This window comes from Drosophila rhopaloa, unplaced genomic scaffold, assembly GCF_018152115.1.
Source record: "Drosophila rhopaloa isolate 14029-0021.01 unplaced genomic scaffold, ASM1815211v1 contig_178, whole genome shotgun sequence".
Taxonomy (NCBI): Eukaryota; Metazoa; Arthropoda; class Insecta; order Diptera; family Drosophilidae; genus Drosophila; species Drosophila rhopaloa.
The window spans coordinates 7,769,658-7,796,994 of NW_025335059.1; the positions used below are offsets into that span (position 1 = coordinate 7,769,658).

General features: G+C 43.3%; 1 protein-coding gene across 1 annotated transcript; it reads left to right on the forward strand.

Annotated features, from left to right (window-relative positions):
- The first annotated feature begins 1,733 nt into the window (after positions 1 to 1,733).
- On the forward strand, positions 1,734 to 27,337 carry LOC108041445 (nephrin). The gene is made up of 14 exons (XM_044458991.1): positions 1,734 to 1,977; positions 2,051 to 2,161; positions 2,669 to 2,881; positions 3,471 to 3,640; positions 5,017 to 5,152; positions 6,620 to 6,756; positions 9,223 to 9,361; positions 10,891 to 11,039; positions 12,252 to 12,402; positions 13,364 to 13,596; positions 14,784 to 14,958; positions 17,794 to 18,061; positions 19,676 to 19,914; positions 25,788 to 27,337. Exons 1-14 carry the CDS (start codon positions 1,734 to 1,736, stop codon positions 25,862 to 25,864), a joined length of 2,442 nt encoding a protein of 813 aa, XP_044314926.1. The 3' UTR covers positions 25,865 to 27,337.

Consider the following 27,337-nt stretch of genomic DNA (forward strand, 5'->3'; position numbering starts at 1 on the left):
AGTGGCTTCTAGCAGGCTTTCACTTTGCAGATTGTTAAAAATGTGTGAGAAAATATCATCCACTTCATGGGTTATTTTCAGAACACCACAAATGCTCACGAGATCACGGTCACTTAGGTTTTCGTTAATATAAGCCAATTTGCGCCTGTACTCATCGCTTTCTTTGCTAATGCAAAAACCATTAAATTCGCGAAGCCTCTTTCGGTTGTTTCTGTCTCCTTCACTTCCGAACACAAACTTGTGTAATGCAACAATGCTCGATTTGTTGCTCGATTTTAGAGTTCCGGCTATAATTTCACCAAGTTGCGGCATTTCGGCAACTTCTTTTCATTTAATTTTAGCCAAAAAATTTGCGTCGTTTTTCGATTCTCTTTTGCGATACACACACACTTGCGAAATACGGAAAAAAGTTTTATTTTTCTCCCGGCGAGCCCTCAAAATGTGGGGTTTTGATTAAAGTTTAATAGAATATTTAATTAAGGTTTAGGATAATTATTTACAGTTTCTTCAAATACAGTGTCTAGAGGTTTTATTAAGTTTTTAATTAATCGCGAACGTCGTTGCTCTCGTCTTGATGCGTCGTCTTCGGCTTCCTTCATTAAACTCTGCGCTCGTCTTTAGTTGCTTCATATCATCGCCTCGTCCTTTTGCTCTCGTCGTCGTCTTTGTCTCGTCGTTTTCGCGATCCTCTTTGCTGCTAAACTTGTCGTTACCTTTTCGTTACTTTTAAAATAAAACTGTTCGTTACATTTCAAATAGGAAGTGTACATCAGGAATTCAAAAAAAATTTTTTTTTCCCCTTTTGGTAAAAAACCCCCCCCCCCCCCCTTAAAACCGGGGCCACTGGTGCGTAACCATCCACTCTGCGAGTCCCGCAGCAGACAGCCATCCATCCGTTTATCCATCCATCAGCAGCGTAAAATAATCGTCAACATCCCTTTTTCGTACACCTAACGTGTTTTTTTCTCGCCGAGCGCTTTTGGCTTATTTCCGGCAGCTGCCACATGTGTACTTGTCTGGATGTTTTGGGGCAAGGATGCGACCGTCATAATCCACTTTGTTATAATAAATGTAAAGCACATCCGATTACGGCTGTCGTTGCTAAAGTGTAGCAAATTTTCACGCACACACGCATATGTGAACCCATGGCCATTCGGCCCTCACACATGGATTTTTATAAATTTGCGCTGATAAATTTTCAATATAAATTGTGGCAGCCCGCGTGTGCCCTGCATACCAAGTGGAAATGCCTTCCGACTTTGCGTGCCGCAGCCGGGGGAACACTCGGGAGCACTCATTAGAAGGGGTTTTATGGATGGCAAACGGGGCCGGGATCTGTGTCAGCCATGCACGTGAAGTGGCCGGCACTCGATAATCATAAGCGGAGAAAATGCAGCGGGAGCCGAACCCAAAGCGATAGCCACCCCAGGGCCCTGAAATAAACAGAGTAATTTACTAAAACAGCAACAAATTACTGCAATTTGCGCCAAGCTGGCAAAGTCGCGATATTGGGTGGTGTGTGCAGGAGTTCGTCCTGCACACAGACAAACGAAGGACCACTCCGCACTTAACTCCTGGCTCATGGTGTGCAAATTGAGAGTCATTTTTTATGCTCCTAAATTATGCGAGGGGCGGCGAGGTGGAACGTCGGCCAACTTATGCTCCTCGCATATGTTTATTTATGACATCTAATAATCGCTACATGCAGCCACGCCCCCTCACTTATTTTCTCCATGCTCCTTGATTTTCTTTTTCACTACAGCCTGGACTCGAGGGGCGGAAATGTGAAGCTGGCACCACATGCCGCCATAGCTAGCGATCTGGGGCAGCGTCTGTTCTTCAGCATCGGCGATAATCCCAAGGATTCGCGCCTGCAGATCAACGATGTAAAACCGGAGGACGGAGGCGTCTACCGATGTCGCGTCGACTTCTTCAACTCCCCGACGCGCAACTTCAGGCACAACCTTACATTAGTTGGTATGTACTGGATATGGTGACCCCTGAAATCGCTGAATCCCTAAATTGACACATTATCTGCTTTCCATTTCAGTGCCTCCCGAGGAGCCACGCATCTTCGATGCCCAGGGCAAGGAGATATCCCAGTTGGCAGGACCCTTCCGCGAGGGCTATGAGCTCTTCCTGTGCTGCCAAGTGAGGGGAGGTGAGTAAACAGATTTATAATACTACAAGAACAAAAACCATTTAATGCACCCAATGGTAAAATATTGAGTGTAAACCAATAATATCATTATCTCATAAAACAATAAGTAGTGATTGAGTTTGTTCGCCTTAAAAAAAAATCATTCAGATTGAAAGATAATCCCAAAACCATATTCTTAAAAATTAAATCCAATGTTTAAATTCTATTTAATCATCATAGCGAAAAGTGAATAAGTCCCCTCGGCATATAAACCCCTTTTTTGCTGTGCACTTGAACGCACTTGATGTGGTGGTTTGACCCACTTAACTTTCATGCGTTTGACTGTGTTTGTCAGCTCCACTGTGACCGCAGTCTGACGCATTGTTTACCATCGCACTCAGGAGTGTCGATTGCAACCGGCAAGGCTTCTCCATATCCCGCAGCACATCCCTGCTCATCACATCCCGCATCGGGCTGAAAGCGAGCAGCTACCATTACCCACTCACTGCTAATTCACCCTCTTTTCAGGACGTCCCCCGCCGAAGGTCACCTGGTGGCGCGACGACACGGAGCTCATCGGCACCAGCCACACTTCCGTGGAGGAGGGTGCCACCATGATGGTTAATCAGCTCCTGATTGGAACCACCACGCGGGACTTCTATGGCGTTCGCATCGAGTGCCGGGCGCAGGGAACGCGACTGGTGGAGCCGGTCCGCAAGGACGTCACCGTGCAGGTTTACTGTGAGTCTCACCCCAATAAATATTTACATTTCATTACATTGCATTTCCGCAAGCTATCAGCAAATAAAGGTTTTTATTTTCACTTGAAGTCACAAAAACAATAGTTGATTCGTCGACCCAAAGTTTATATTTCCTTTATTGCTGTACTATGTTGTACAATCGGACAATCTTTATTTAACAAAAATAAATATTTTTCTTTTAAAAGGTTTTATAAATCATTAACAGGAAATTACTTCTTTCATGTGAGAAATATAGTGCCTAGTTTTTGGGCCTTTATCAACATAAAATATATTTTTTTGACACCTTTAAGAAACGAGGAATAATTAAGAAAAAGTGACTCACTTTTTGATAACCAGTGCTTTACTGTTCATTAGTTTTCAGCTTCAGCAGTCCTTATAAAAATATGCATAAATTAAAACATTAAATTCATTTTAAAAATAGAACGTCTCTATGTATAATCGTTAATTACTGTTTTTAAATGGAATTCAAATCATGGATTAACTTTAAGAGGATAGAAATAATTCGAGCAATAATTAGAACTAAAGTTACCAGTCTTGAAACTTACAATTACAAACATGTCCCCTTCCAGTGAAACCCGTTCGCGTGAAGATCGCCACGCCCAACGAACTGCTGACCGCCGGACATCCTGTGCCCATCCGTTGCGAGTCCTGGGGCTCGTATCCGGCGGCTAAGATCACCTGGCTGCTCGATGGCGAGCCCATCCGGAATGCCGAGGTCACCGTGCACAGCGACAAGGAGGTGAGTGCATGTCCTTGCCAAATTGCCCGAAATTGTCAGACTATTTTGCGGGGGCTGCGGAGGCGGAAACTGGATGAGGAGAAAGTTTTCGTTCTTGTTGCCGTTCCCAGGACAACGCAACTTTGTGCCGGAAAATTTGCTTTCAGCGTTTGACATTTGATAGCCGGCCGCAGTGCAGCAGGCACTTGTTCACATATATAAAACTGTGCGGCGCTTAATAGCTCCAGAGCCAAGCAACAACAAAGGCAACCAAGGCAACCCAGGCGACCACTGGGTGACCCTAAATGCGAGCAGGGCAAACTTTTCGAGCAACCGCAGGGAGACAAGGAGCAGGGAGCAGGGAGCAGGACGAGCCAGGATAGTCAACCAGCCTCGGCTTCTTTGATGAACTGCACTGGCGAAAAGTTTCGGCCAAGCTGCACAAATTTGCACTCCATGGCCCCGGCCATTGATTCGGCTAATGTGCGAATTTTTATTGGAATTCATGGGGCCGGACCTCAACTAACTATTTGTTAGCAAAATGGGAGCAATTTTTTTCACTCAAGCTAGCATTTATCAGATCCTTCTGCCTTCCCACTGGTTTCGGAGATGTCTCAGTTTTCGACGTCCATTAGTCGCTTTTCGTGGTACTGGCTTTTTCGCTCTCTAATTATGCCATGTAAATGGATAGATGCTGCCAAACGTCGCCAGGCATTAGTCAAGTCGTGCATAACCAAGTCCTCTTCGATCCTGGGGACAGATTGCCACACAAAACGAGCAGGACGCTTGTTAGTTTTTCTGGCCCGGCTTCGATTGTTGCCAAAACGTGGCATGCCTCTGGTTCTGGAGCTGGCTGGTGTCGTAACTTAATACCCGGTTTGCCATGAGCTCCTCCGTTTCTCCATTCCTTTTTCGAGGACTGACTGGGTACTGCTGCACAAGGCTTAGCTGGAAATTCGAGTCATTATTATCGAAGTACATGCTGGGCAATGCCACTCGAGTAGACCACATAACATACCCTAAACTAACGAAGAGCTGTCCATCAACTAGCGGTATATACCAGCCATAAAAAAGTATAGGTTTCACAAAATTTTAAGGCTCATTTAAAAGCAAAACGCTTAAAGCAAATCATCACTTTTGAGCTTATCAAAGTGAAGCGACTGGAGTTCATACCAATTTTAAGTGACATTGGAGTTAGCCAATAAAAACTGGGCTTAACTCTAATGTAAGAGAATATTTTGTTTTTATATATAAAACTTCAAAAACGAAGATAACCAAATTTTAGTTATACATTTTTATGGTAGGCCTTTAGGCTAACATTTAAACATTTTTCCATTCAAACAGTAGTAAGCTTCAGCTAATAAGCCTTTCTTTTCGTTCCCATTTATTCCACGCAGGACGGCAATATCACCACGAGCATACTGACATTGAAGGTAACATCGGAGAACGATAATGCCGAGCTGACGTGTCGGGCCACGAATCCTTGGTTCTCCGGTGGCGCCATCGAGGACAAGCGCGTCATCCGGGTGGCATGTAAGTTCACACAGGATATATTCCTCCTTTGCGACAGGTTAGCTCGGAGTCTGTTTTTAGCAGAAATGCGGCCTGTGGACTGAAGGCTTCTGGTTATTTGGGTCTGGGTCTAAATCCGGGGCCATGGCCAGGAGAGGCTTTTGTGTATCCTCAACACAAGCTGGCCAGGTCCTGGCCTTTATGTGTGTAGTGTGTGTATGTGTGATGGCTGGGTAGAGGAAAGTCCAATTAGAAGCATATTACGGCCAGAGCCAGCGTAATTTTATTATGGCCAAAGGAGCAAAAGGAGCAAAAGGAGCCGGAGCCTGCTAAGTTTACCTGGAGGCCACATCAACCTGTTGGCCACCTTTCACTAAGCCGCTTATAAAATGCAGTCAAGTTGACTTCAATGTCGTGTTCTTCGACTTGCCTTGATTAAATTTGCACCGTTATGTTTCTATTGCTCATTTTTTGCCGGCCTCCATAATATTTGCAACATCCGCTTCCGGCTTCCGCTTTACATTACTCCCTCCACTGCTCTCGTTTAAGTTTCTTCGGATACAGGAGAGTTGGGTTGGATGCACTTCGAAAAACGGGATACATATTTGAATAGTTCTAAAAACTACTTATCTGGTAGTAGTTAAGAAAAACCTTTCAGCCTGGCAAAGTTTAATAATAAGCTTATTTAAATAACAAAAACAAATATTGTGTTCTCACTGTTCAATTATGCAATGCTTCAAAAGAACATAGCTCTCAAAGAAAATATTATAAATTTTATTTTTTTAAATTTTTTTTACATAGAACCAGTACAATCTTCATTTTTTTATGAATTTGAACCAACCTCATTTACTTTAAATAAATTTTATTAGTATCCAAATTATTTGTTCCAAATTAGTTTAAAAATATACAAAATAAGAAATGAAAATAATTAAATGATGAGTTAACAGACATTATTCAAGGTTTAGCTTCGTGTTTGAGTGTATCAAAATATAAAAAGCGGAATTACCTGCACTCAAATCAGCCCGGCAGGCGACTTGATTCACCCGCTTTTCATTTTGTGCTGCCTTTTAATAATTCACCATAAACGTCAGCATTTTTTCTGCCGGCCAGCCCACGCCATTGACATTTTCCTCACAGCCGTAGAACCGTGGAATAAGCCACTATCGTTGAGTCCCCAGGATGGACGTCGGTCGTCGGATGGGGGACAAAAGACTGGCTGGCGCCGACAGTCTCCGACGCGTATTAGATTTTTACAACCGTAACTAATAGTCCCATTTGGCGTGTGGTCAAGAGGCCAGGGACGAGATGAGGCCTCCGGAGGCCAAAGGATGTACCGCAGCTGGAACTAAGTACATTACGCAATGCTGCTGTCCGGGCGCCGAGTTCACCTCCTCGGCCATTGCCGTTTATTATTTTGACTTTTATTCAGCCATTCGCTGCGCTCATTAAGCCGGATGCCGCACTTACTTATTCGCCTGCCTCTTTCAGATCCGCCAACGGTATCGGTGCACTTGGCCAACGAGGATCCCAGTCGGCTGGTGACACGGGCCGAGGGCCAGAATGTCACTTTCAAATGCCGGGCAGATGCCAGGCCGCCGGTGACCAGCTACTCCTGGTTCAAGAATGTAAGTATAATATAGCCACTGATTTTCCTCCCCCTTTCTCATCATCCATTTCCACATCCACAAAAACTCGCAACATTTCTACCCACTCCAGCACTAACGACCTGAACAGCTGACGTGTATCAGACACTTTTCGAAATTTTTATTATCAATTGTTGGCTGCCCCCGAAGGCGTCGACATTCCTGCGGCCCCATAAGCAGACACTTTTGCGGTTTAATTTCATTTGGCAGGACCCTTAAAGCGGCATCGCTCGCATTCCTGCTGGGCGAGAATAATGGTGGTCAAGAAGTGGCAAGAAGCGGGCCAACAAATGCCCGGCTCATTTTTCAAACGTCTTATAATTGGCTCATGATGTCCATTGAAGTCCATTCGTGTTGCAAATTATTTAACTATTAATCATGCGACAAATAAACCGAAAGAGATTGAGATTGTTGCCCATTTTTGCTACTTTTCCTTGACCAACCATTGTTGACTGGCTTGTGACTTTGTCTTGGGTTTTTATTATTAAACCGCATGATTCTGACATCCTTTGACAGTTTTGTCCACATGGTCACATCATCATTTTTCATAACTAGCAAAAACCATAAACCCGAGCTCATATTTTCCCATCGCTTTTCCCTTGCCATTTTTCTCTTTTTCGCTGAGCAGTTAACAAATTGCCAAAATCATTTTGCAGGGGAGGGAAAAGAGGGTGCTTTTCTAAAAACTTCTCTTTATTTAGGGCACTTTGATTTTTGATTTTCAGTCCTCCTTTTTCTGGTGCTGGCATTAATAGGCAGAGAGAAAATGAGGCAAAGAATTATGAAAAACGACTGGCCAAATGTGCTCAAAAAAGTTCCATAGAACGAACTTTGTCACTTCTTCGAGTTGTTTGACGTCAGTTTGCCATATAGATTTTTATTATCAGACTGTTTTCCGCTTTTTCTTACCATTTTCCCGGAAACTTTTGCACTGGGTCAACATGAACTTTTCAGCCGGCGGTTAAGAGTGCTCTCTCTGCAAATTAATGGAATCCCACAGAGGAATCAAATTAAAGCAGCTTTCGAGGGAATACACAAATGTGTGCCCCCAACTTTACTGCTCGGCATTGTTAAATGCATTATTGCACAAGGGCCAATGCAATTACCACTCTCCATCAACGCAGTCATGCCTTTTAATGAATTTTACAAATAATCAAATGATGCAGCATGGCCAATTTGCGGCGGATCTATAACGCGCGTGTGTTTTTCCACAGAGGGACAGGGCTGGAAACTGGTGCAAATTAGCCGTGAATGACACATACATAGGTGGTGGTGTTGGTGGACGGAACTTAAGCTATTTAAATTGCATTATTGTTATGATAAATTAATTAAACGCATGTGCAAATATCAGCCGGGATTTTCCTACTAAATGCATAATCGAATTTAAGAGTCAAGCTGTGCAAATGGAGCATTCGCATCCGCATGGAGTCACTTGTCGGATAATTCAATGAGGAGTTCGAGTGGCGCCTGCCAAAAGTCTAATGTCGACAGTCGAATGCCAAAAAATACATTAATTTGATTTAATAAAACCCGTTTTATTATTATTCGGCACACTAAAATACCGCATTCGGCGGCGGCAACCGCATTGCCACACTGCCGCTCGGCAATGGCAAATGGCAAATAGCCGGGCGGGAAGCATTGGCTCCATTGTGGTTGCCATTTAGTGCTGCTAGTGATGGTGGTTGTGGGTCCTGTGGTCACTGGACAATGCAGCCGGCAGCACCGCAATTTGTGCCATCTAAGACCAGTGGGACAATACTTTGGGCATATGTGTTCCGTATGCCTATTCCAAAGCTAATGCGAAAAGCCACCAAAACAATTCATCAAATAATAGGAATATTAATTTCAAATAGTAAGGTATTGACAGCAATTTCCCAACTTATCTCTGTTTTTAATTTATTTTCCTTGTTTATTATTTTATTATTTATAGTTATAGCTTCCCAATGAAATTCGGGTATAAGTGGCAGCTTTTAATAATAAATAATCAGAAACTAATTACCATTTTTAAATTTGTTTCAAATAATCACTTTATTTTTGCAATTGGTTTTCATTTTAAACTCCAAAGAATAATAAAAACGTCCAAACATAGGCAGACTTAGAAATTGAATTTATTGCACACAAACCAAAAAACGTATGTTTTTGATATGTATACCTTGCATCCAATTAGGCAAAGATAATTCAGAAAGGGATAAATTTTAATTATGTTCACATTGATAATTATAAATAATAAAACCATGAAAATCTGCAATGCCTGTAGTGATTGGAAAACCTTAATTCAGGGGTCAGCATCAAAAGGTTTTTTGAATTACTTTTCATCTAAAGCTTATCTTAAACCACAGCTTAGAACGTTCTAAACAGTTTGCCTACTAATTCATCGGCTACTCAGCCACTACAAACAACCCGAAACCAATTCAAAACCTTAATAATATCCCCTTCTTCACATTTCAGGGCATGCGAATGTCGGGCGAGAGCACGGAAATAATGCACTTGACGCAACTCGAGAGGGAAAGTGCGGGGGCGTATGCCTGCGGGGCCACAAATACGGAGGGCGAAACTCGGAGCTCCAGCCTCACGCTGAAAGTGCAGTGTAAGTACGAAATAAAATATACACAAACTGCATGCCACGGGGAGTGGGGGTGGGTGGGGTGGTGCCACGGCGACGTGATGAAATAACATGGCAAACCGGAAGCGGAAGCTGCAGAATAAAATCAAAATCAACAAGCAATGGCTGCCGGAATAAAAGTTGCCAACTTTTTGGGGCAGCAACAGAAAGCGGCAGCAGCGGATGGGGAAATTGCTTAGAAATGATGCATGACCGTCGCTAACTCCATCTGTAACTGTCGGCGTTTGTTGCCCGCTTGTTTACAATTGTAAAATTCGTGCTGCCGCTGGCCTAAACAACCACCATTGATTTATACACACGCACAGACAAAACTTTTGCCTATAAATCCAGCCGAACTCGCAATTTTTGCCACGGCCAACAAACTTTTCATAAACCTCACGGTCCGATTTTTTCCAGCAGCTTCGGGGCAAGCCGTCTGCCTTTGGCCATTTTTTGTGCTGTGATTAATGTGGATTTCATATACTACTCGCACAGGCGATTTGGTTGCATAAATCAGAGGGGAAGCTGCACAATCGATGGAACCACTGAGAGCCACACGAGTGGGTCTTAAGTACACTATTTGGCCGGGTTCGTGTACCCACATGGCATACAATCTCGAGGCAGTGATATTGAAGGGAGCGATGGTGCGTAGCCCCATTGTTGGCAGCATTTATTGTGTTGTCAGCTTACAAGCCGAGGGCGTCCATTCCTGTTACCAACGCCCAACCGGAAAACTGCCACGTTTCCTTGGCTGCCACTCTGACAATCTGAAATGCATTTCTGCCAACCCCTTCTTTAGAGTCGTACGACAGTTTAAGTAGTTTATATTTGAAATTATGAAAGTTTTCCGAGAGTCTTTGCATTGAGTTTCGGCTTTAGGTAACTTTCTTCGCATTTTCCCACACACACACACACTCACACACTCGATTTCCAGCAACAAGTTCACAGACGCAGACAGATGGCTTAAGTATTTGACGCTGAAATGCAGCTGACTTGTGATAAAAGCCAAGAACGTAGTAATGAAGCTCCAAATGCTTATCTGCCTTGGCGTGACTTACATTTTAAAGGCGGCTTTCAGCACACAATCTGGGATACTACTGCCAGCACACAGACAGACACAATTTCCCTGGGGCCAAAGGCAGTGCTTCCGCATATCTGCTCTCATTTCACAGCCAAGTGAAAGTAAACGACGACTGACTCGCTTTTCTTCCGATACCTGGCACACAGATTTACCCGCTAAGCTACACATAAAATAAAAGAAAAACCCCTCGTTCGTGAAACGGAAACATGTTAATTACTATGCTCAAGGCTATGTAGCTGGCTCGACTTCCCTTTGGATTTACCATCCTCATTCTTCCCTCATATTTTTGTGTATATTTTGTTGGGGGGGTGGCACATTCCCCCGGGAAAGGGGGGCGGTGGTCTGTTTGCTCTCCAAGGGGGAGGCTGAACAAATTTAAAATGGAAACTTTTTGCTGCCTAACAAACTCCCGATCCCACCCATCTCTTTGCAGTCTCCCCGCGTTGTAAGTCGGGCACCGAGCAAACCTCCATCGGAGCCGTCAGTCTGCAGTCGATTCTGGTCAAATGCGAGGTGGATGCCGATCCGCCGGACTCCGTGCGATTCAGTTGGACCTACAACAACACCCGCAACGTGTCGCCGGTAAGTCTGCCCACAATTCACGCGAAAAAATTACAGACATTTAATAAAATATGCATGGTTTTTTTTTATTAAGCATATGTTGATCTAAAAACATTTGAGGTTTCTTAAATTCGTAGATTTGAAGAGGAGAAAATTTAGACTCCTATTACTTCTCATACTTATGGTTTTAAAAGTAAAGTGAATTCAGACCAATTTTTTTTTAATTTGGAAGTCACAAAGAAAACTTTTCAAAAAGCCTATTAATACGATTAATTTCATTACCAACAATTTGTTTAAGATTTTTAAATGTAATAATGCATTTATACTAAACAGCTGCATTCAAAACTCCATAAATTTAAAAGATTTTAAAAGAAACTTCATGACTATTTTTTTTTTCCGTGCCTAAGGACTAGGGCAAAGGTACGTTGTCCGCAATCCAAACCGAACTTATTGTGTCTGTAATTATGCCGGGAAACGTGCTGCAACCCGGAGCTTGGCCCGACTGTCGCAATTACTCGGAATGCCAGGAAGGAGCCAAGTTCGAAGTCGGGTGCTATTAGCAGAACTTGTGCTAAATACTCGAGGGTTGTCTGGGATTTTCGTTCGACAATTCGGAGCAGACGAACAATGGTCCAAGCAGGGAATCGAGCGTCGTACGTGACTGAATTAAAATTTAATCAAAATGTATAAATTCGGGTTGGTGTGGGGACCAACCCAACGGATATCTACGTTTTAAGGGGAATTTAAAATGCAAACCGTTTAGGTGCAAAGCAGAGGACTGCAGAGCTGGCAGGAAAAAAAAATAGTGAGAGATATATGGAAGAGGAAAAATACCAGGAGCAGAATCGAATGGCTGACCAAACGAACCGAAGGACTTGCATATGTGACTCGACGGTTCTGGGACAGCTGGGCACAATAAATAAAGTAATTCATTTACCGCAAAAGTTATTTGAAAATCTGTATGAAAACCCGGAGAGCCACAGGATGACTTATCCCGTCGTCTCCAGTCCGATTCGTTTGCCTTGCAATAAAAACTTATTTGCCTTTAAATATTTATGCCCCGATTCGCTTTGCTTTTGGTCGGGCTGGGGATTGGTTTTCGATTTGGTTTCGGGTGGGTTGGCTTGTCTGGGTATGCTTTGATTTCGACTCGTCCTGCATTTGATCCTGCCTACGTTCGCACAATGAAGCCGCTCTAATCCACCGGCTTTGGCCGTCTCCCCTACATTACAGGTGCTCAACTCGAGGATACAATCGAACGGACTGGCCAGCACGGTGACGTATCTGCCGCAGACGGACTCCGAGTTGATAACTCTGGCCTGCTGGGCCAGCAATGCGGTGGGTCGCCAAACGGCGCCCTGTCTGGTGCACATCCTGCCGGCAAGTAAGTGGAAGTCGAGGAAGTCGAGCCAGTCGAGTCGAGGAAGTTGTTGCCACAAGATGCCGGCACTTACCTCCATCTTCGCCGCAATTTAAACAAGACTGGTGTCGGTATTGCCACCGGTGCCGGTGTTGTTGGCCCCCGTCTATCTCTTATGCACACATAAGGATCTACTTACATAATTGGCGAGTGTGTGCTGGAGGAGGAGAGAGCACGGGGGTGGCAGAACCGGTGCCGGTGTACTTGGCCAAAATGTTGCCAAATAATCCTCAGGTTGAACTGCCAGCCGTTGCTCCAGTACTTGGCTAAATTCCCTTGTTATTAATGCAAACTAGGGGCGTGGTTGATGCACTCAGGGAAAGATCTTCGTTTAGTTTTTTGTATTTTACATTTAATTTTTGTGTTTTGTAACATGTTAAAAGTAAATAAGCCGCATTTAAAAAATACTTTTTTTAGATGCTTTTCAATAATTAAAGTAAATGCCAGTGTAAAGATAATTAACTCTCATTTAAACAACATTCAGTAAAGGTTAGTTCCTTTGTGCATATTTTGGTAATATGAATTAACCTAAAATTTGCCGTATCTCTATTTTTATATAAAATATAAATAGTTTTCCTTGATCTTAAATGTAGTACAAAATCAGTAATGACAAAAGAAAAGTATATAATATTTCTCAGGCTATTTTTCCCCCATTTTGTGCGCTTCTCCCTTGGCGGAAAATCAAAGCTAACTTTATAATTTTAAGGGCGTATTCACACTCTTTATTTTTTGTTTTAACGGGGCAACGCCTTAATTTGCGGCAAAGTGGCGCTTTAAGGCGACAGGAGCTGCTTTTAAATGCAATTACGAATGGGGTGGTGGGTGGCTGGGATGGCTCGGTGGGTCGGTGGGTCGGCCATTAAGCCATGGCTTGTCTACGACTATGACTATGACTAACTGCTATCTGGGCACCCTCTTTTCGCAGACACTCCGGAGGCACCGAAGGCCTGCGAATTGCGCAACGACACCGTCCTGGAGGTGGTTTGCATGGCGGGCAGCGACGGCGGCCTCTCCCAATACTTCTTGCTGGAGGCGGTGGGTGGCGACCTGCTGTACTCCAATGATCCTGGTGGATCTGCGGGACAGGGACAGGCCCGCGGGCAGTATGGCGAGGCCATTGGCCTGGGCGACAACGAAATATCCACGCTCAACGATCAGGTGAGTAAGTTGCAGCTGCAACAGGAGCTCTCTAAATCGAGTTAGCCTAAGTTGATAAGTTCCGGCAGGCAAAACGCAAATTGCTCAATTAAATTAAAATTTACTCACGGCTCGGCAAACAGCCAGCAGCTAGAAATCGGATGGATACAGAAGCTGGGGCCGAAACCGAAACAGAAACATTAGAGTCGAGAGACTTGGCAATAATTCACTTGAAATCCATATGGTCAATTAGTGTGCATGTCCTTTGACTTTTCTGCTTGAATTATTAATAAATATCGTATTTTAGGGGGCTGCTTCTGCTGCGGGGGTTGGGCCCTTTTTTTTTGGCTCAACTCAAATGGAAAAGGGACAACATAATTAATGCCGTAAGTCTAAGTCCCCACATGGAACCGGAGAATCCCTTGGTCCGCTACCCTTTGTCCGGCACTCGGGGAGTGCATGCTGAGTTATTAAATTATCTCCGTCACTCCTAGATGAGAATATCATATGAAAATTTCATTCCATTTCGTTTGGCTGCTTTCAACAGCCCTGATGAAGCGCTTGCCGGGCGAGTTTATTAGCAAAGTAGCCAAGCGCAAAGCTCATCACGAGGATGGTCATGAAAATGAAAATGAAATTGAAACGATGATGACGACCATGATGACGATGGTGATGATGATGATGATGATGGCAGGGACGACTCGACATCATCTCCGGACTCTGACCCACGCGTTGGTCCGTTGGCTGGCTGCTTTAAAGTTTCATGCTAGATAAAGGACACACATTCGCACGGAAAGAAAGGGGGGAGGTGGGGCGGGGTGGGGTTTTGGAAAAGTGCCGCAAGGACAACATAAATTACTTACGCTTACTTGAGTGGGAATTTGTGCGTAACCAACGAAGCTCACTCGATTGTGTCCCATTACGGCAAACGGATATTCAGTTTAAAATTTTCAGACACTGTCCTGTTTCTGCTTCTGTTTCTGTTTCGGCTACGGATCCTGTTTCTCCTGCAGTACAGTTGTGCCTACGTATTTTTCAAGCATGAATAATTATTTATGCGTTGAGTCTGCGACGGAACCTCTGAAAAGTTAAAAAATACATGGCACACTTGGCAGCGTATGGCGAGTGAATTATAAATGCGCTTGTTGTCATGCTCGCATCCCAAATCAGGCAAATATATAACATAACATAAATGTGTATAATTCCAGGCGACATCTGCACCCATCTTTCGCATGCAGGAGAACAGTCCACAGTTTCGTTTGAATAATTTAGAGCCGGGACGTGAATATCAATTTTTAGTTTACGCCGTCAACGCCAAAGGACGCAGCGAGCCGCCGGTGGTGATTGAGAATGTACGCGTGGCCGCCCAACTGGGACCATATGGTGAGTAGCCCAACCCGATCCTGCCAAAAAAAAAAAAGAAAAACAAAAAAAAATACCTATTTACTTCCCAACTGGGAGGCAACTGGGGAAACTCAAAAAAGGGCAGGACTCTCCTGCTAATCACATAAAGTGCGCAAGTTATGGCCACCCGAGTTGCTAGTTTGTGGGTCACTTTTTTCCCGGGCCAATAAAATACCCAGAGTCTGAAACTGGAACCCGAACAGCTGAGGACGGAACTGTCTAATTCAACGCTTGACTGCATTTTCAAATCAACGCAAGTTCGGGGAAATCGTCTTCAATCAGCCGCCGCGAAAAGTTCGCACATGGCGTCACACACACACACACACACACTCTTGCAGAGGAAAAAGTCCTGGGAAAAGGAAAAGCGAACCTAACTGCCTTCAGTGAGTCACCCCGAGGACCAGACGCCCTTTTCTAATCCACTGACTGAGTTATGCAGTGGAGCGGAAAGCATTTCAGCATTTTCCATCAATTCTTTGAGTGGGGCACACGCATATTACGTATACGCAGGGGCGTGCCGCAACAGCCTCTTCATTTTGCTCCTGCCTAACGACATAATGCGACTGCCTGCCTTTGTGTGCGTGTGTACATGTGAGGAGTATGAATATGTATGTGGGTGTGTGTGTGTGTATAAGTGTGTGTGAGCCAAGCGTAAGCGGAATTGCTTCAATTTTCGTTTTGCTTAACGGCCACCGTAGACACTTTTCTTTTATTGTTCCTTTGCCATTCTCGGCTCTCTCGCACACAACTACGACAACAATGTTGTCATTATTTTCATGCTGATTTTTATTTTTATCTGCATTTCCATTACCATTTCCACTTCCATTTACCGCCTTGGCCATTTTCATTTCGTTTTTCGTGTGCTCCGTTCGCCCAGTTAGCCATAAATCACTCATATTGCCCCCGATTTAATGGCACTAATTGCATTTGATACGCAAATGTTCGATTAGGCAGCAGTCAATTCGCTGGCCAAACTTATTTACTTGAAACAACAGCTGCCCGAAAATCTGCACCTCTGCTTTTCCCCAGTTACTTATGCATGTTAATGGGCTGCCGCAGAATCGTTTTTTTGGCCGGGCTCGTAAATTTGGTCTCTGTGATTACGCAGTCGAGACTATGGACTCCGGTGGAGAGCCACCGTTTTCATTTGGGAGCAGGGGACCCTTCTAATTTTAACAGCTGCCTAGCCCACGCAGATTTTTATTTACGCCGCCATGTGTGGGCCGATAAAATCAGCCCCTTAGGTCGTCGCCAAACCGTTGCCACCTAACCAGACTTAAGAAAATAAATAAAATGAAGGCAAATCAGCCGACGCTGATTTAAATCAGTTTATGCAGAACTCATCAAGAGAATTTATTACACTTTGAGAGCGAAAGGAAAACGTGAAAAATATCAGGCAAAGTGGCCACTTGAGTTGCGAAAAAAAGCATCAAAGGCGAATAAATAAGGAAAACAATGTAAGGGGAAAGGCAAACTGATTAAAAAACAGGCTGAGACGAGATGACGGAGATGCCGTGAACCTTGGCATCAGAAGCCGATGCCGATCCAGTCCAAAAGAACGGGCAATAAGGCAATGGGAGGCAGCAACAAAAATTAAATTGAGCCGCAGGTGTAGGCAATTTCCACTCAAACGCTCACTTCAAAAGCAAAGGCCCAGGACCAGGACCAGACCAGGACCTCAAGAACAGGACGAAGAACTCAGGACCAGGGAAAGCAGCTGGAATGGACCGGTGTTGGCAATGTTTCAATTCCGAGGCCGTTGCTTTGACGGCCCGCAAATGGAGCGGAAATGCTTGGCTGCCAAAAAAAGCGGAGGGGGTTGGCATTAACGAATGTCTGGCATAAATCTTGGCCGGGGATCATCTTACAATCAGTTTGCCCTGGGCCTTGGGCTCGGCTCACACATTATGTTGCAATTTCCGCTGGCTGGAAATCTAATAAATATAAACAATGCCCTTCACATGTTGCTCATAATTGCCACAGCTTTGCGGCAAGTACCATCAGGCCTAATCGCTGGTAATAAGTTGCCAAAGGTAGGGTTTGTGGTCTTTGATTTTCATAATTTCTCCTCTCCAGCTAGGCACCATTTATCATGCCCGCAGATCTGAGCACCCTGCGTTTTGGCTAATTTCAATTTTCAACGGAAAATCCGTTCCCAAGGGGCCAAGGAAAACACAATAAGCAATCAGTCAAAAGCAATCAGTTAGGCAAAAGAACACGGCGCAGCAAAACAAATAAATAAATAAACGGCAGCGAGGCGAGGCAAACAGAAATCAGCAGCAGCATCAAACTAATTCCGAGTAAATAACAAATCATTCCTAGAACCCCTGAAACTATTTGAAGCTCCACCTACAACACATGCTCATGCACTGAGAGAAATATAAATATAAAATACGTTTTTAGGTTCACCATTAATACTGTTTGAACAGTTTTATTTATTTTTTTGAGTCTCTTTATATGAGCTTTTTAAGTATCCCGTACAAAATATTTGAGAATATTTGTAACAGATGAATATTACTAAAAGATATACAATTAGTATTTCTTGTTAATCAGGTTAATCTTTAAGTGTAAAACATTATCATATCAGTTATATCCTGGGTGATCTATTTAAGACATATATTTTATAAAATTTAACAATATGACAAGTTGAATGTCTTTGTGATTAAAATCTATTTATAACTTATATTTTATAAAAGTCTAAGATGGGATTTTATTTCGTAAGGAGCTTACAAAAAAATGAACATCGATGTGATTAATAATTCCTGGAATTGTTTGCCTCAGTGTTTTTATAGTACCGCCCTTCTTTTCTTCCAGATGAATCCATTCTATCCGAGGACCCGACGCCCGCAGAAACTACGCATCATGGGGGCGGCGGCGTGGGTGGGAGTGGCAGCTCCAGCGGCCTGGGCACCGGCGCCAGCACGGGCAGCGGACCGGAGAAGCAGTCCACGCTGCTGATACTCGCCGCCGTCGTGGTGATAGGCGCCGTCGTGGTGACGTCAATTATCGTGGCCGGCATCGTCGTGGTCTGCCGGCACAGGCCGCGGCCACCTGAGCCGCAGGAGGTGCGCAAGAGCATGCGGTGAGTTGAGTTCTTCCATCCGGATGCTGGGAAAAACTAATAATGAAATTGTTTGCTGCCGCCGGCATGTGTGTTTGTGTGTGCAGAAATAATTACGAAATTATTTATGTGGGGCACGTGACTGACAGTCGGAAGGATGATGGAGAAAAGCCACGTGGGCGTAGCATACTTTCTTGCGCATTCCTCACTTATGCTTATTACGCAGAGAGTAATTAAATGATAGCCGCGGAGAAATGCCTGCTCAATCAATGGCCAGGAAGGTCGGGTCCTGCTTTAAACTCACCTCGGCGGCGAAAGGTCGAACGGGCAAAGTTAGGGGGCTCATTAAGACGATCGCCTAAACAGTTTCGAGGCCGCCAATCGATTAGAGCCGAGCACGCACCTGCCCAGTAAATTATGCTTAGTCTGTAATTAAATTAATTAAACCTGCACCTGACGACGACCCCGGCAGGCTAACAATGTCGAAGGTCCAACGGAAAAGAATGGCCGTAAACGAGGTCCGGAAACGAGGCAGCCGCACAAGTGAGAGTTTCCATTTAAGATAGGAAATCAGCGCTGTGTCCTGCGAAAGGGTCGCATCCGTGGTTGGGTACCCGTGGGTGGGTAATTAAGCAGCTGCTAAGCTGCTGTACCCGTACTGTACCCACTGCCTGCCGGCTAATTAAAGATAAACACACAGTGCAGCCCCGCCCACCGAATCCTTTGTATCGACGTGGTTGCACGTGGATTCGGGTACAGGTCGCTTCTTCTTTTGATTTCGGTCGTGGGCTGTCCACGTTGATTGCTCAATAATGAATTCGGGCAACCACTTTAAAGCTGAACCCAACGAAATATTAATTATAGTTGCCGAAAATAGTCGCGGGCACATCAAAGCGAAGCGCATGCGGGTCATTAAATGGTCATCACAACTGTCAAACGCGCTCCATGCCTTCGTGCCATCGTTTCAGTGCATAAATAAAATCTGGCGCACCTGTTCTCCACCCCCCCAATCCCTCCCTGTTCGATAGCATGTGCGTCTATGCATAAATTTTAATGATTTGCCTCTTGCGGCAAAGTATTAGTGCAAATATTTGATGCGCACGTGTGCACGAGACTGACTGATAAGAGACACAGATGGAGCGTAATTAGCGCTCCCGGCGGCAATCGGTTTATATTTAATTTTCAATGGACCATCGAACAGGCTGATTTAAATTCGAGGGTCCTCGAGAGAAATGGTAATATTATTGCCAATATTTATCATACAGCTGCGGAGTTGCTGGCGAAAACGCATTTTTGCACTTTGAAAAGGCGCGCACAAATCGAATATTGCGCATCCGCCGTGTGCACCGACAACCGAATGAATTTATTTTATTTTATGGTTTACCACCATCATCCGCTCCTCCTTGTGAAAAGTTGTTGGCAAAGTTGTTCCCCAGGTGATGGCGGGGTTTTGAATGTTGCTGTTTATATTGAAATTTGAGTCGCCCGAGAGCCGGCAGCTGGCTTAGTTTGTCCAGTTTGCTAAGCTGTTATTTTATATGCCTCACCTTGGGAACTATTAGCCCCTGAACTTTAAATAGATTGCGATGACTATTTTTCAATGTCTGTGTTTTTTCTGTTTTTCCCTCTTTTTAGGCCGGCGAGAAACGATGTGCCGAGCATGTACATCGAGGAGGATGAGCTGAACGAGCTGGAGGAGGGCGGCGGACGAGCGGCGGAGATTAGGGCGCGGGGTGCCCCGCCCAACGCCCACCTGTGCGGCGGCGGCGGAATGCCCGGGGTCGGGTCGAGTGGCGGGGCCATTGTGGGCGTGGCCGGACCCCATCACTACATCTCCGAGAGCTTCATCCAGTACGCGCAGCCCAGCCTAAACGGTACTATTCCAAAATCTATACTCAACAAGCTGTAGTCGTAGTCGTAGTTATATCCGTAGTCATAGTCAAGTAGTCATCAATTTATCAGACCAAATATAACCATGTATCCTTGCGATTGCATCCCCACTTGGCTTGATTAAGTACTTTTGAGTTGCGACTCGAGTGCGCTCTCTATATTAATTTGTATTTGTATTTGTAGCTTTAGCTGATTGATTTGCCCAATTGAATTTATAGCCTTATGTAAATAGTATTCTCTTGCCTGTACATACGTATATAATATACACCTCATGCACACTCTGTTGATTTGTAGCTATTATGTAGATTAGAGTTTAACATCTTGTTTAGACACAATGCCAATCGAATAAATTATCATTGCACAAACACGAATTTAATTTAAAACCTTACAACTGCCAGTAGGTCAGTCCTTCGTATCCACTGTTTTCATGGTATCACAATTGTGCAAACATTAATTTTTATTTAAGTACTTGTACTGGCATGTGAGTAGCTTATGTGGTGGAAGCGGAGGAGATCAACGCCCACATGTAAAACAATTAGGTTGGCTTGAGTTCTCGCTAATGATGCGGTTGAACACCGAATTGAATACGAGCACATGTAAATGAAAAACTAATTGCCCCTCATTTAGCATTCACAAAAGTAGCTTATGACATACGAGTACACTCTTCTAATTAGCGCAGAGAAAAAGTATTTAATTTCGTTACATTTGCGTTAGATCGATTTCATTTCGAATGAGTTGAAGCGATTGAATCGATTAGTTGAAGTATTTGGGAGCGGGGCACACCCAACACCCAGCAAAATTCCTGCCTGATCTAGCCATAGTTCTCAACCCCCACTTTCTCTGTCTATCTCTACGCCTCTGACTCTATACTCTGACTATCTCTGTAGGTAGCGAAACACTCCACTTCACTCCACTCCACTCCACTCGCTTTCCAACTGTCTTAATCCTCGACTTGAAGTTGTAAATACCTTGCCCAGTATTTAAAGCAATGTAGTGCCCCACACGTAACCGAGTACGAGTTCATCCTTGCGAGTTGTCCTTGCGAGTTGTCCTCACTCCTAACCGTTCCCGTTGTATCCATCCACCCAGGCGACGTGCTGCTGCCCCTCCTCGTAACCTCGTCCAGCCAGCCTTGCAGCACGAACTCCACCGTCTCGAGCGTGCTCCTGGCCATGCCTCGGGAGAAACTCTGTTGTCCTGCTCCTGGGAGCCGAAACACTGCCTGGCCGCCCGAATGTATGCAAAGTAAATTTTATGTAACTAAATCTGTGCAGCAGGTCGAACGACGACGAAGTAGCATACAGAACCAGAACCAGAAACAGAACTTGAACCAAAAACAGAAACAGAAAACGACACAGATACTCGGGCAGAAGTTGTTGAAACAGGAACAACTGCAGTTGCAGCTGCAGCAGATGGGCAGTCATGTCTAAGCTGAGTTCTCTGTCGAATTTGACAATGTTGCTGGAATGGGGGGACTGCACTCGCAAGTATTTTTAATATCCCCAACCCAAGAACATGGCTACAGTCTTGCTCCATTTCACATTTTAATTTGTCGTCCATTTGGCATCCCAATTTACTTTGCTTGTTACGTTGCCACATCCCTGCATTCACATGTCTTTCATCTGATTTCCTTTATTCCCTTTGTGCATTCGTAATTATTTTGGGTTGTCTTTGTTGCCATGCAAATGCCGCAAAAATATCCTAAAATCTCCATTCATTTGCGGCATTCTGACGAATTTACTAACTCGGTTTTAATGCAGCAAAGCTTGCCGAACGTATCACAGATACAGATATAAAATAAAAGCTAATTGAAGTATATGAGTTTTCTGCCAGCCATCTGCTTGACAAAATCAAGGCTAGATACACATTAAACGAGCGCATCGGAGAGTGCAGGCAAATATTGTTTTTAAAAAGGATAAATGCCGAACAGACCCAAGACAATGGGTGTGTCTAGGGATGAGGCTGTTTGCTTAGTCTTTGTTTTTTGTTGACGTTTCTGTTTATTTCTATCCAGCTATGGGTTCTCCATCCCGCTTAGCAGTTGCTTTTGTGCCACTCAGTGCAGTGCCAAGTCTTTTTGGGATGTTTCGCATAAATTTCGAAGCACAGTCGACGCACTGGCATACAAACAAACATATGTACTATGTGCGTAAACATGCCTCAGACGGCAACAAATTTGCAAAATATTCTGCTGCTGCTTTAACCCTCTCATTCCCCACGACGACTCGCTCTGTTTGCTCTGTGCGAGCTCATGCAGACTTTGTTTTAACTTTGAATTGCATAAATTTTAATTATTTCGAAAGCACTAAATTAAAACACAAAAATAAGCACAAAGGCACACAAACACCAGTGTGATCTGTTGCCTGGTCCTGACGTGCCGACATGCTGGTAAACGCAAATATTATTTAATGGGCAGATGTGTCGTATACGTGATATTATTGCTAACACAACATGTGACCCCGATCTCACTCCCCCCTCTCTCCATCTGATTCTTTTAGCCCACGATGCGTGAATTCAACTGTCACAAATTAGCTAAATTTGATTTTGTCAGCGATTTAATTTTATATTTTCATTACTTTCAGCCTGTCCTTCCGCTCGTTAAAATATTTTTTTTTCACTACCCCCCGGCAGTCTGTTTAATTTATGTGCGCTGAGGGGCTGTTCGGCTGACATGACACGACACACCACTCACACACACACACATACTCACACACTCCAACACATTCGGGTGTGCATATTTGTAATTCCCGCCCCAGTGCTGCCCTTTCACCCGGCAGAACGTAAACCAAGTCAACTGGCTTACAAGACACTAACAAGTGCCAAAGTCGGGCTGGAGTGCGCCAGAGGAGCGGTCCAGAAATGTTGTAGCTGGTGCGGCAAGACGCCAACTAAAAACAGACAGTTTGGGAACTGTCTTGGCTGGGATTACACTGAGCTGCAAGGCAGCTTAAGCGATTCAATCGAACTCTGATTTAGTAGGAAAACTATTAAACCCTATCGAGATTTCCCTAAAAACCAAGACTTGTCACAAAAAGTATAATTTATTTATTAGTTCTTTCACGGAGAAATATAAAGTTTTTCTTTGAACAAAAAGCTTTTTGAATCCAACTTTTTTCCAAATAACAAGGCTAATACTTTCCCACAATTATCGGTTTAGGGAAGTCCATTAGGATCAATCAAATAAAACAAGAAAAAACTTCACATCAAATAAACCACACACCAAATCAATAATTTAAAATACTAATGGTCGTATGTGTGTGTCAATTTTGTGGGTTTTTTCTATAAATATTTATTAATGGAAGCTACTTACGAACTTTTTCAACTATACTAAACAGTGTCAAGTTAGAGTAGTAAATTTCCCCTGGCTGCTGCCTTGGAATTCATAGTCCCCACATTTACCCAGCGATGTCAAATTGAAATAAAAAGGTCCTGGAAAGAGCAAAACGCTTCCAGCGCCGTAACTCAAGGCACACAAGTGAGCCACTGTATATGTACACACTCACGGCCAGGAAAAGACACCCATTCGCATCTTTACATCTCGGCAGTTGCTGTCATTAGCCAGCATTTTTAATTGCATATGCCAGTCTCGCGTGCTCCACCGTACAGGTGGCACTGGGACCGAGGAACCGAGGAACCGAGGGACCCAAAGGGAGAATCCCCTTGAGCAGTCAAATTCGTTTGACTTTTTTGTAGCCCACAGTCATCTGCGTATATAGTAGTGGTGGCTATGGAGGGATGGGGAGGAAATGCTTTTTTGTGCACATTTGTTTCATTTCATGCTGCTCCATTCATTTTGCCCAGCATCTCTTTTTGTCTCATTGTTGCTGTTTGTCTTGCTGTTTGTTGTGTGTGTGTGTGTCTGTGCATGTTTATGGTATGTGTGCGCGAGTCAAGAGTCGCGAATGTCTGAGCCACGTTTGTGTGGCCTTCGTCCTTCGTCCTGGCCGTGCTTTTTGTGTGAGTATTTGGATTGTAAGTAATGCGAGTGGTTTGTAGGTTGTAGGTTGTAGGTGGTACGTTGTAGGTTCCATGTGCACTCCAGTGGCACTCGTCTAATTAGACAAAGTTGAGACCGAGCCACACAGCAGCCACTCGAAATGAGCACACGGCGCCATTTGCTGCGGCTATATGGCATGGTGGCATTATCTTAAAGACTCCTTAAAGCACGTGTGTATATCTGCTCCAAGCTCTAACTTTGATGTCTCTGTCATGCCGCAAAAAATGCCGCAAAATTTGCTTGGGCAACATTGTTTATGCGACAGCAGAGGACTTACACCGGCAAGAATTTCTTTCAACCAAATGGCAAACGAATTTCAGATTTGAAATACAAAGGTTATATATCTCTTAGAAGATTTTAGACCGACCTTTAAGGTACACACTAAAACAACATGAGGTAAAAAATTGTCTAGAAAATGGGTATCAGCATTTCTTTATTCTGTCGAAACGTCAAAATTCTTTTAAATCATTGGTATTCCAAACCAGTATCTCCAGGAAGTTATGCGAATCTCAAGATTTATCTATTTTAAGAAATTTCTTGGAATATTTCTTAAAATATTTTTAAAACTCAAAATATTGAACTTTTCTGGAGCTTGCTTAAACTAAAGCCTAGAAAAAAACTTTGGGTTTGATACATTTTTTATAAAAAAAATACAACAAGATCATCTGCAAAAGATAAAAACTATTTAAATCATTTCTTAAGTTCAGAAAATAATTTGTTGGAAAGTATATTCAAAAAATAGACTCGAGGATTATAATGTAAACATACATTTTTCTATGTGCACACACGCACACGTTTTCCTGAAGGCTCAATGTCAACGCTGTTCATTCATTTGTCGCCGCACTTCCGTTTCCGCCCGCCCCGCACAACCCTCTTTGGCACCATTCCCTTTAGGGGATTTTCCGCTCTTTGTTGGGCCATCCAGGCTGGCAACATTTTTGCGACTTTTGACATTTTTTAATGCTGTCAGGCATGGCGTGAAAGTAAACGTGAAGGGCCACAACCAACCGAACACACAGACATAGACGCACTAGAGAGTTGCCTTAGTTTGTGCGTCTTTATGGCTCAAAGACGCCACACAAATGTGACATAAAAGACGATAATAATAAAATATCACAGGGTGCTCGGGCCGAGCCACGTCAAATAACAAACTGCAAAATCGTAAACAACAAGCGCTAGATGACGCTCAAGATTCACTTCTACCCAGGCGACACAATAAGTCGGACCACAATAAAACCGACCGGCTCGCACATAAATTCCAGCGAAATGTGCTATAAAAATTAAGAAATTGTTGAATTATTTTACGTTTACGAGCGGAAGGGCGAATGGGGAGCGTGGCCCAGTAAAGTGAATATTAATATTGAAATGCTCCTCCGTTAAATGTTGTTGATGTCTCTGTTGTTGATTTTGATGTTTCTGTTGCTGTTTCCGTTTCTGTTCCTGTTTTAGTTTCAGTTCGTTTTTGTGCTGTTCATATTGCTGTTTTATTAGATGCTATTTGCTTTGTTATCAGCGCACAATTGGTTACGCTTTCGATACGTATTTTGCTAATGGTTCTCTTTTCTTTTCGCCGCTCAAAAAATAATTTGCAACTCTGTGTTATGATGTCATTTTGCAAGTGTTGTGAATCTGAAAAGCAATAGCAACAAACCAAACAAGCCAAACTAATCGGTATAAACATTTTGCCTTTGTTTCTCTATTCCTCAACACCCACACTAAACACACACCAAACACACACGCCCATTACTCACTCTCACATGAATTTATGTCTCACCCAAACACACTCACATTCACATTCACCCAAACACATATCCACATATGCCATTGTTGTTGATTTTGTTTTATACCAACCAACCAAAGTGTATATTGCAGACCCGGATCTGATATTGCCGCGCGGCGAATTGGAATTTACGACCCTGGATCCAACGCTGAAGTAATTGTAAAAAGTTATAATAAATATCTACCATAGTGAGAAAGGCATACACACACACACATTCACGCGCGGTGAGGCCTCATAATTCACGGGCATTTCATTTAACATAGCTGTAAATTTTTAGCATAAATTTAAATGCATTAGCGTAAAAGGTAAATCGTATTGCGTACGTTTAAGAGGACAGGCAAACAGATAAGGATAAGCCATTTTGTAATTGTCAGCCATTAAGTGTCATGCAAACTGCGAATTGCGGAGGCAAAATCAAAAAGATACATAGAATCCCAGAAGCTGCGCTATAAATACGCTACAAACTTGTAACTGAAATCAAAATATAAAACTTGTAAATATCACACAAACACCACACACACACCAGACACTCATTTTGCTGTTGCACCATCGACTGTACATAGAGAACGGGCAAACATTAATCAAACTGCATTTAAATGTTAAATATTAATTGTAATTAATGAACAACTAGCTAATAAGCCAGTAGCCAAGTAAGCCGTGTGTATTGAAAGTGTAATTAGACTCATAGAGCCCACTAAGAGTTATTGGGCATCAGACTTTGCACTAGGTATCTGCCTCAAATATGTGCAAGTATCCAGGCATTGCGCCAATAGAAAAGTCATACATCCATTTGTGTCTGCATAGCGATATTGGATTCTTAAGCAGTTAAAGCCGTATCCTGTTGCTGTTTGGTAAATGAAAATCTTGGGAGCAGCTCCCACAATTTCTGCTCGATTTTTCGGGCCCCGGCCCACTCTCTTCCAATCTGATCTGGCATATTTAGTCGCTGTTTATGGCAATTCCATGAATATTCTATTACCACAATAAGCCGAACTGAAGGCGATGATGAAAAACAACCAAAAACAAACAACAGCCAAGTGGGCGATGTTCGAGTGCATAATGAATAAATGTCAAGTGAACAGGCAATTCCCAGAGTCCTCGAAAGTTCCACACTGACACAAGAGCATCAGACCCAAACTCAGCTACAACAAAAACAATAAAAGCGAATTCAGTGTAAATGTTATAAATAACTAAAGTAACCGAGCAAAAGTACGACATAAAAGTAATAATAATAATAATACAGTTTACACAATACTCCAATGTAATTCGAATTCTAATTTCAAATATACAAACATAAAGTGAAATGGCAGACTAGCAAAATATACTGTGCGTATGCGTAATAAAATAAATTGAAATTATATATATATATATATATATAGATACATATACATGACAACACCGGGGGCAAAACATCCATCTGTCCCCGTCTGTCGTTCTCTGTCTCTGTCACTCTGGACAAAACCAAACTGATTGTTTTTAAGCAAAGTTAGATTTATAAATAAATTAAATTTAAAAACGAATGAGAAAAAAGCAAACTTTAAAGTGGAATACATTAAAAACTAAGTCGAAACTACTGAGTGTGTTAATAATAATACCGAATACTGAATAAATAAACAAGATTCAAACCAAA